The 11,221-nt window shown below is 40.6% G+C and overlaps 1 protein-coding gene across 4 annotated transcripts in view; it reads right to left on the bottom strand.

The window, feature by feature from the left end:
• Window positions 1-8,129: 8,129 nt before the first annotated feature.
• SH3YL1 (SH3 and SYLF domain containing 1) overlaps window positions 8,130-11,221 on the bottom strand; it is a 43,993-nt gene continuing 40,901 nt past the window's right edge. For all 4 annotated transcript variants that reach the window (XM_032294297.1, XM_032294298.1, XM_032294295.1 and 1 more), the window contains one exon: window positions 8,130-8,974. In XM_032294297.1, the coding sequence (XP_032150188.1) occupies window positions 8,784-8,974 (191 nt within the window). In that variant the 3' untranslated portion in view covers window positions 8,130-8,783. The remainder of the gene's footprint in view (window positions 8,975-11,221) is intronic.

Raw genomic sequence — 11,221 nt, 5'->3', positions numbered from 1 at the left:
GCGGTCGGTGCGGTCTGACCGCCGTCTCCGCGAACGCTGGCGGCCCCGCCCCTCGCGCCCGGCGCCGTCTCTAGAACCCGGGCCGACGCCGCGCCCCGTGGGTCCGGGATCCGACCAGCCGAGGAGGCGGAGATGGAAGCGCGGGAGCCACGTCCGCCTCTGCGCGGCCAGAGGCCGCATTAGGGGGAGTCAGCGCCTCTGGCTGTTTTTTCTCAAGCGTTTTTAATTGAATTTGAAACTCTGGATAAACTTCTGCATTGTAGATAATACTGAAGACACATATCTGAGTGTTTTGGATTATGAGACTGTCTTTTTTTTTTTTTTTTTACAAAAGTGGACTGTTAGTGATGTTTAAAATGCACGGCAAACGTCTTAGGACATACAAATAGTGTTTGGAGAATTTTGTTTGATTTTGTTAAACATAGAATATTTCTACAGATTCAGAAGAATGTGTCTTCAGCTCTGGACTTTCAAGAGTATGCAACTCTTTTCAAACTGTCCAATTGTCCTATGCTTTGCCTCTCTTTGTTTTTCTCTATTGAGGACGATATGATTTGTCTCTGTGTCCAGTGAGCACAGCACCCAGTAGGAGGTTTTACGGCCCTTGCTTGATCCCTCCCCTCTCAAGCAGTGTCTGTTGTTTCCATCTTCATGTCCATGATCCATTGTTTGTATCTCACTTATGGGTGAGAACATGCAGTAGGTGGTTTTCTGTTCCTGCCTTGGTTGACTTAGGATAATGGCCTCCGGTTATATCCATGTTGCTGCAAAGGAGATGATTTCATTCTTTTTTATGAACACATAGTATTCCGTGGTGTATGTGTACCACATTCCTTTATGCGATCCGCCACTAACGGACACCTAGGTTGATTCCGTGTCTTTGCTAGTGCTGTGATGAACGTATGAGTACATGTTCTGAAATGTCTTCAAACTGCTTTCCACCATGGCTGAACTAATTTACATTCCCACCCAACAGTGTACAAGTGTCCCTTTGTCTCCACAGCCTCACCAGCACTTACTACCTTTTGACTTTTTAGTAATAGCCATTCTGACTGGTGTGAGATGATATCTCATTGTGGTTTTGATTTGCACTTCTCTGATGATTACTGATTTGAGCATTTTTTATGTTTGTTGGCCATCTGTATGTCTTCCTTTGAGAAGTGTCTGTTCATGTCTTTTGCCCACCTTTTGGTGGAATTATTCACTTTTTGCTTGTTGAATTGTTTAATTTCCTTATCTGGATATTAGACTTTCATGAGATGCATAGTTTGCAAATATTTTCTCCCATTCTGTAGGTTGTCTGTGTACTCTGTTGGTAGGTTGTTTTGCTGCACAGAAGTTCTTTAGTTTAATTAGGTCCCACTTGTCAATTTTTGTTTTGGTTTCAATTGCCTTTGAGGTGTCAGTCATAATTTTTTTCCCAAGGCTCATGTCCGAAATGGTATTTCCTAGGCTTTCTTCTAAGATTCTTATAGTTGGAGGTCTTACATTTAAATCTTTAATCCATCTTCAGTTAATTTTTGTATACAGTAAAAAGGTTAGGTCTAGTTTCAATATTCTGTATATGGCAAGCCAGTTTATCCCAGCATTGTCTGTTGAATAGGGAGTCCTTTCCCAATTGCTTATTTGTGTTGACTTTGCAAAAATCACATGGTTGTAGGTATGCACTTCACTTCTCAGTTCTCTGTTCTCTTCCATAGGTCTATGTGTCTGTGTTTGTGCCAGCATCATGCTGTTTTGATTACCGTAGCCTTGTAGTATAGTTTGAAGTTGGGTAATGTGATCCTTCTGGCTTTGTTTTTTAGTTTAGGATTTCTTTGGCTATTCAGGCTCTTTTTTGTTCTACATAAATTTTAGAATAGTGTTTTCTAATTCTATGAAAAATGACATTGAAAGTTTGATAGAAATAGCTTTGAATCTGTAGATTGCTTTGGGCAGTATCCCATTTTAATGACGTTGAGTCTTCCAATCCAAGAGCATGGAATGTTTTTCCATTTGTTTGTGTCATCTGATTTCTTCAGCAGTATTTCGTAATTCTCTTGTTTCATGGTGCCAGAATCCTTGTGCTGGTTCCTTTTCATCTGGAGATGCTGACACCTCTAATGTAATTACTAGTGTGGATAGGATTTTTTTCTTTCTTTCTGTCTCTATAATATTACTATTTTCTTCCCCCTTTCCCCTCTCCATAGGTGGGTGACTGTAGAGAGTGTTGAGTAGGGTCTCTTGGCTTTGCTTCTTTAGCCCTATGAGCTTCTGTCAGCAGGTTTTATATCTGGATGTGCAGTTTGACCTACAGGCAAGTAGATAGTGCTTATGAGTAACAGCTAGCTGCAGCCAAGTGGCTAGAAATATACTGGATCCTTGTTTACTGGGAGAAGCTCTCTGTTGCCTCTGGCAGTGGGCTGATCCATGGAGTGCACAGAGGTCTGAGCTCCCTACCCAGCCGGGGGTAGGAGAGCAAAATTGGCAGGGCCAGGCAGATCTGCCTATAGATCCCTAATTGCAGGCATAAGCATCAGTGCCAAGGGAGAATCCAGTGGGTGGCCACTAAGTGCCCAGAGGTGTGCCGAGGTGTGAAGGTGGGAAACCTTTCAGCCCCAAGTTCTCTGTATGTGGAGGGGGCATGGCTGGAACTGCTAATCCAGCAGAGTGGGTGCTCCAGATCCCTGCAGACCTGCCTGGGCATGGAGTGGAGATAGCCTTGCTTCAACGTGGTGTCTGCACAGAAAGAGTGGGCCTGCAAATACCTGGAGGTCTGGCTGGGCGTGGGACAGATAGAGCCCCTGCACCGGCATCAGGTGCTCCCAGTGCCTGGATATCCACCTGGATGTGGAGTGGAGAGGGCTCCACTGCACCATGATCTAGGCCCAGGAAGGGCGGGACAGCTCAGGCTTCTGGTCCAGGCAAGCAGGTGCTCCAATTGCCTGGAGTTCTGCCTTGGGGTGGAGTGCAGAGGGCCCTGCTGCATCATGCTCTCAGGAAATCAGGCCAGGGCACCAAGCGACGACACACACAGCCTGGTTCCAGGTTGCGAGGCTGGTGCTGGCTCCAAGTCTTGTCACCCAGGAGGAATCACAGTTATAGCAGCTCTCCAACTGCTCCCTTCCTGCAATGGGGGAGAACACAATTTCAGCACCTGCTGCCGAGGTGGTTTCCATGATTCTGTCCATGGAGGTCCCCTGCTTCAGAGCAAGCACTCCAGTCTTTGGCCTGAGACTAAAATGCCCGCATGGCTGCACTGCTGGATCACCAAGGAATGGCTGACTGTGTATATGCCTGGATTAAAAATGGCTCTTGCTCTTGGTCCCAGGTCTAGGAAAATACCCACAGCTCTTCTCAGTGTGTTTCCCTCTCAGGGTCTCCAAGCATCTCCCCAAGTTAGCTCCAGGACTTGGGAGAAGCAAAGTATGGCTGGGTTGCTGAGGGAAGTCACAGAGGGGCTCCCTTTGCTCTTTTGTCCTGGGGCTTCACTCAGTTTTATCAGCTGAGTGCTGTCGTGGGGGCTATTTGCCTGTGTCCTCTTTCCTGGGAGCCAGGGTGTCCTTTGTGATTCTGGTAGATTTCCATTTTCTTTCTTGAATTAAAGCTCACAGAGTTGACCTTTATGTACTATTTTGCTGTTTCCAAGTGACTGAGATATGCTAAAAGCCTCTAATCTGCCATCTTAGGAAAATAAAAAGGTGAATTGTTTTAAAAATAGTGAAAAACACTGTATAAAAACAAAAACACACTGGGGGAGGATATGTGCAACTTATAGCACAGAAAAAGGAGACTATCTCTGTAATGTAAAAAGAACTCAAAACATCAGGAAGAAAGAAAAACTTTAACAATTTGCAAACCAAACAGCTCACGTATTTAGCAGGACACACTCATCTTCACCATTAACAGGAGAGAAGAACTCACATATTTAGCAGGAAACATTCATCTTCACCCTTGATGGGAGAGAAGAACTGCCCCATGAGCTTGCTGCAGTTTTAGGGTGTGTTTCAGAGTCTGGCAGGCTCATCATCCTATGGTTTTATTTTTTCGGAAGAAACAGCCCAAAGAAGCCTGATGTTTTTGTGAGGTTTCTTGGCCAGAACCGTCCATGCTAGTCCATTTGTTTAAGTTGTATGTCTGTAAAGAGCATCTTCCTCTTTAAGTCTTAAAACTTTTTCTATTTTATTTGTTTTTTGGTATTTAACACTTCTGGTGGCTTTTAAAAATTGAGATATTCTTTTCATTACATCTTCTAACTGGTTGTGCTTGTTAAATATAAAAGCTATATATTTTGACTATTAGTTTTGAAACTTACTATATTTCTTCATTATTGATAGCACCTGTTGTGTTTTTCTTTGTAGTTGATTCACTTGGATTTCCCAAGTATTCCATCTTATAATCTGAAAATAATAGTTGTTTTATCTCCTCCTTTCTAACTTTTATATTTCTCATTTCCATCTCCTCTAGTTTCACTGGTGAATGCCTCCAGGATGACACTGAGTCATTGTGGTGATGGTGACTCCTTCTGACTTACTGTAAGGGGCTGCTTCTCATGTTTTCCAGTGATAGAGTTAGCCTAGTTTTGTTAAGAAAGTATCCAGACCATTTACTCCTGTTTGAGTGTGTTCATAAAAAATGGAGTTGACAACTCTGTGGCTCTTGCCTGTAATCTCAGCACTTTGGGAGGCTGAGGTGGCAGATCACCTGAGGTCAGGGGTTTAAGACCAGGCTGGCTGACATGGCGAAACCCCGTCTCTACTGAAAATACAAAACAAAATTAGCTGGGGGTGGTGGTGGGCGCCTGTAGTCCCAGCTACTTGGGAGGCTGAGGCAGGAGAATTGCTTGGGCCCAGGAGGCAGAGGTTGCAGTGAGCCGAGATCACTCCACTGCACTCCAGCCTGGGTGACAGAGCGAGACTCCATCTCAAAAAAAAAAAAAAAAAAAAAACAGAGGTTGAATTTTGTCAGATGCCTCTTCAGGATGTATGAGGATGATCTTATTTTTATTGTCAGACCAGTTAAGAGGATGAATGATAATAGATTTCCTAATATTGAGCAAGCCTGAGGTTTACCCCTGGTCTTTGTCCCATCATTGTGTTGCTAGGATTTGTGTAGCAATAATTATAAATGAGATTGGGCTTTTTTAAAAGATGTAATCTGAGATGTGTTTTGCTATTAGCATTAGGCTCAAATCATTCAAGTATTTGGACGTTATTTTGCTATCCTCTGAAACAATTTTAATACTATGAAGCTGATTTATACTTTTGAATTTAATTGAAAAGAGTTAAGTAACATAGTCATTTATCTTTTATTTTCTTTCATTAGGATTTTTATGTGTGTTGTGCATGTGTATACACATTCACTGTACACACACATGCGTGCATACACACATGCACATGTATATAACCTGAGTTATTAAGAGTTTGAAATTCTCAAGCTAGCGTGGATTTTCTTATTTGTAGTATAGAGCCAGGAAGTATTATCTATACGACTTCTCACAGTGGCATAAAAGAAGTTTTCTTTGTGGCATTGTCAACTTTTGGGAATGTTCTGTGGATACTTGATATAAATAGCAGCCTAATTTCAGGGTACAGTCTCGAATTAAATCAGTTGGATACCTTTTATTTATGTATAATCTGTACATTTATATGTTTTGTCTGCTTGATCTGCAGTATTCTGACAGGTGGGTTAATCTGTGTTTTTATATTTATATTTTTGTCCAATATACTTTAGCTTGCTAAATATTAACAGGTCATTGATCGGCACATGGATTATGTATTTGTTTTAAATTTATTAAGATGTGCCCTTGTGAACCTTGGCAGTCAATTTCCTCCTTCAACCTCGGGCACCTGGCAAATATTTTTCTGCTTCTCATTACTCTAATTTTGCCTTTTGAGGAATTTTATGTAAATGGATTTATATAGTCTTTAGAAAGTGTCTGACTTGTGACATGAAGCAAAATGCTGTAAAGATGCACCGTATTGTTGATGTATTAGGGTCCATTCCTTATTGCTGAGTTGTGTTCCATGGTGCAGGTAGAGCAGATTCTTTCCATCCACTAAACAGATGATGAACATTTGGATTGTCTCAAGTCTGGGGTCATTATGTATAAAGCTCTTACGAACATCATAGAATACTTTATGTGGACGTGTATTGTTATTTCTCCTGGACAAATACCCAGGAATGAATTCTCTGGGCTAGAAGTTAAACTGCCATGTTGCTTTCCAAAGTGACCACACAGTTTTACATTTCTAGCCACAGGGTATGGGAGTTTCCAGGCTGCAAACCCTCATTCACTGTGGATATCATCAGTTGTTTTCATTTTAGCCATTTAGAGATTATATGGCAACACCTCACTCTCAGCTTCTATTTGCTCTCCTTCGTTGTTAAAGATATTGAACATCTTTTCCTGTCCTTACTTGGTATCCATATATTTTCATTGATGAAATCAATGAAACTTTTGGTCCATTTTTTTATTGTGTTGTTTATCATCTTAGTGATTTGTAACAGTTCTCATCTGCATTTAAAGATTGATATGTAATAGATGTGCATATTTTTTATATACATGTGATAATCTGATGCATTTGTATAATCAAATCAGGGGCACTGGGATATTCAGCACCTTGAATATTTATCTTTTCTTTACACTAAGAACATCCAAATTATTCTCTTTTAGCTACTTTGAAATGCATAATTGACTATTGTTAACTGTAGTCACCCCAACGATGGATCAGACGCCTGGTCTTATTTTTTCCAAGTGTGCATTTGTACCCATTACTCAGTGTCTCATCTACTTTTTAGATTTATCTTTGTGGTTTTTAGCAGTTTTATAATGATGTGCACATATGTGACTCTCCTCATGTTCATTCTACCTGGAGTTCATAGTAATTCTTAACTCTGCAGTTCAATGTCTCTGTAAAGTTTTGGACTATTCTGTCTTCATGTACAGCATCTGCCTGATTCTCTCTCCACTTTTTGATGAGAACCTTCACTACTCACTTTCTACACCTTCTTGCCTTAACTCATAAAGTCTCTTTTGGTCTTTCTAGTAATTTCAGTTCTTTCAGCTTTCAGGCTGGACGTATGCCTTTAGGTCGATGATTCTTTTTTCTGGTATGTCTAAATGACTGTTAAATCCATTGATTGTCTTCTTAGTTTATTTTTATTTTCAGTCTCACGTTTTTCATGCAATTCTCTCTTATGGTGTCAAATTTCTGCTGAAATTCTCTACTTTTTCTTTTAATTCCTTGAATATATAAAGCAGTTTCTTTACAATAAGTCCATTGTAAATGAGTGAATTTATTGTATTTTTTATAAGTTTAAAAGTTTAAATTTTTTAAGTTTAAAAGCATGGAAGGGAATACCATATGGTGCTTAAGGACACAAATATATGTAGGAAAAATGTAAAGAAATATGTGGAATTCAAAACAGCAAACTCAGGGTGATGTTCCCTTTGAGTTAGGAGACAGTGGTGAATGGAAAGGGATTAGAAAGAAGGAAATAACTGTGTTTTACCTCTTGTCAGGTGAAGATAACATGGGTCTTTATTCTCCTTTTCCATGTCTTAAGAAGGTATAATAAATAAAGGCAAATGCACAGGTGTGTATATGACGTAAGGCAGTGAAGAGTGAATAGCAGGCCAAATGGTGCCATGTGCACCTGCTCCCCTCAGGAGGGTTCGCTGGGGGTAGGCAGGGCTGAAGCAAGGAGTCTACATGGGAGTTGGGGCTGAGTGGGCAGCTCACTTTGGGGTGGGCAGAGGGGGAGTGCAATGTTGGGTTAGCGAGTGTCTGAAAGGCAACAGAATCTCTGGTGAATTTGATAGAGGGCATGAGATAGAAGAATGAATCTTGGCTCTGAAGTCACCCTGAGGACCAAGGACATCCAGGGATGGAATTTCCATTTCCTGAAGAGGAACACTGTGGGAGGGGCAGGCTAAGTGAGGAGAAAGAAGAGCTTGGATTTGGGCCCATAAGGGCTGAGGTGTTGTTCCTTTCCAGATGGAACTGTGAGGTGCACAGCTGGAGAGGCGAGTCTGGAGTTCAGGGAGGAGCTCAGGGATCCCAAATGGAGGTGGATTTTACCCTGCATATGAGATACAGGACCTCCACCTACCTTACAAAAAGTAAGAAAACAAAATTGAAATATTCACTTAGTAAACATTTTAAAATTTTATTTAGAGACAAGTCAGCCATGTCACCCTAAGTTTATTCTACTGCTGGCAATGAACAAATGTCCCCATAAGGAAGAAAAGTTGAGATGTCATATTTTTAAATACATGGTGTTCAGACTTCTTGTAATCATGTTTCTATGATGAATGCATTTGTACAATTTTTGAAGGTATAAAGATGATTTCTAAGGATTCATAGTCCAGTTAACACTTACAACTCTAAACATTACTGATACCTCCTATAAGCTGATTTCTTTTTCTCTAGTCACTTTGCAAATATAAATGTATGAATTGACATTAATGGCGCTACCCTCAAAATTCTTAAAATACAGCTACCACGTACATAGCCAGATCAAATGCTTAGTGATGTTTGAAAATGTTCACAAAAGAACTATGACCACATAAATTGCAGGTTAGTGTATGACACAACATATGTGATAAAGTTAGTACAAAGTACTTAAAGATATATAGGTCAACTCTTTTTATATAGGAAAACAAAATATTTTACATACTGAATGGAAATTTATAGAAGTTTTTTTTTGTAAATTTATATTAAACATTGCTTAACTAGTAAATCCTGCCAGTGTAGAAATAATTTTTTCTGTAATTCTCAAAGAAGAAAATAGTTTAAGCTTTAATTCATGGTTACATAGTTGGCTGGAAAAATGCCAGTTTGACCTCGAAGCTTTCCTTCCCACCAATCAAACTGTGAATCTGTTTTTGATATAACTGTGATTCTGTCTCCAGCTTGAAAATTCAAATCCCCAGGCTGCTGTCCTTCAAATGAATACAGTGCTGTCACTTCTATGGGTGGATTTAAATTGCCTGAAACAAGAAAAAAGTATTCACATATTTATGTTCTTTGGGGAAAAACTGGGAGTATGTGCTGATAAGATAAAAATTAACCACTTAGTGCTTGGCATGCTGGTGTCCCGGAGGCTGGTAGAACCCACAGCACAGTCTGCAATTTGCATCACATTATTAGACTTACTTTTCTCTGCACATTATTGTATACCTAACTATGGATTTAGCACGTGCTTCTGGTTATAATTGTCAGAATTTTGAATAATCTATGAGATAATACAACACGTGTTTTTTCCATTTTAATACAGTAGTCATTGCTGTGGTCTGAATGTCTGTGTCCCCCTGAGATTCAAGTGATGAAATCCTCAACCCCAAGGTGATGGTGCTATAAGTGGGGTCTCTGGGGGTGATTAGGTTTCCCCCTCATGAATGGGATCAGTGTCCTTACAGACAGAGCCCAAAGGGAACTTCTGGCACCTTCCTCCTTGTGAGGGCGCAGCAAGATGGCACCATCTGTGAAGCAGAAGCAGCCCTTGCCCAACACCTCGTCTTCTGGCACCTTGAACCTGGAATCAGTCTCCGGGAGTGTGAGAAATAAAATTCCATTGTCTGTGAGCCACCCAGGCTATGGCATTTTGCTACAGCAGCTGGAAGAGGCTAAGACACTCATGACAGCCTCGTGGATGACAGATGCTGGACAAAGGCTGGTATGTGAGCTCATGGTCAAACCCTAGAAGATTGGACTTTAAAACCCGGCTTTTTACTCGCTGGGCTTGAAGACTGCAGCTCAGTTATGGTTTGCTGTTTCATCAGCAGACATTTCTTCTCCTGGGGCGTTGTGGCTGTTTACATTTCTGTGCTTAACTGATCCATTCTCTCAGTATCACAGATGAAATTGGAATTAGCACAGGTAGAAGCATTTCTACATATGTTTCACAAGTATTTCAATGCAATGTGTATAACCATGTATTGTATGAGAATTGAGCAGTTAACATGAATAAAGGACATTAAATATTATAAACCATATAACATCATAAAGATATAGTGAAACAGACAGTTTTTAAGCACTCAGCTATATAGAGTCTGATGCTTCTATGTTTCATAGAATTCTGTGCATAAATTAGATGTTCAGACACATAGAAAACCTCAATAACCAGACTCTACAGCCAGGCCCTATTTGAACCCATAATACAACAATAATAATAATAATGTGAACTTGGTCCATCAGTAAGAAATAAAAATAGTCAACACTTTATACTGACTAAAACACTGAATCTGTAGCTCACACAAGATGCTGCTGCAGTTCTTTCTTTAAAGTATGTACCATCTAGTTGAGTTCTCCTAAGAAATAATCCTAATAATGAATGATACAATTAAATTAGAGATAATACTGGTATAAATACTACTTTTTTCTATAACACAAATAATTTCTGTATATTTTATTTTTATAATATGTAAATATATTAAATATATTAAAATATTTTAATATTTTATATTAAATAAAATATTTACTATAAATAAAATATTTTATTGTATTATTTTATATTAAATAATATAGGAATATATATACAATATATATAATATATTAAAATATTTAATATTTTAATATTTACTATATTTACTTTTAGTTTATCAATCTTAAGGAATAAGGTTAAAAGAATGTCACCAAAATAAAATTTTGACATAGTCTAGAAACAGTAGAAGCAAGCTAAACTGAGCGCATGACGAAACCCCACACACACTAAGGAGCAGTTGCTGCCACGCGCTGTTAAGGGAGCTGTGCTGGGTGAGGAGCCCGCAGGTGCCCAGGCCTCGCTTCCCTGTCACCAGAGCAGGATGCCAGCTAATGCTAAAGAAAACCCGTCCTGGAAATCTCCTGTTCCCGCTTCCATTTAGTATGGCCACATGTAAAGTTGCATCCTGATTAACCGCACCAGTGAACACCCTCCAGGAACTCTGTTCTCCGCCCTCGTCTCCCAGACGTGTGAGATCCTAGGAAGAGGTGACTTGGAAGAGTGCTTGTGAGCATCAGGGAACGTGCCAGGGGCCGCAGCCGTCTCAGCTACCATGCCTTCATACTCCTGCAGTCTCATTTATAAAACCGAAAACACATCGTAAGGACAACCGCAGCGATAGCAGCGGCGATCGCCGTGCGTCTGGGAAGGGCCGCCGCGTGTTCTAGCACTGCGGCCGGCAGTCCCGGGGGACGCTCACGGCGGGCAGCGCTCACGGCGGGCAGCGCTCACGGCGGGCAGCGCTCACGGCGGG

The sequence above is a fragment of the Sapajus apella genome, unplaced genomic scaffold (assembly GCF_009761245.1).
Source record: "Sapajus apella isolate SASKATOON/1434 unplaced genomic scaffold, GSC_monkey_1.0 scaffold31, whole genome shotgun sequence".
Classification (NCBI taxonomy): domain Eukaryota; kingdom Metazoa; phylum Chordata; class Mammalia; order Primates; family Cebidae; genus Sapajus; species Sapajus apella.
Note: the sequence above shows the minus strand (reverse complement) of the source record. Positions and strands in the feature narration are given on the sequence as shown.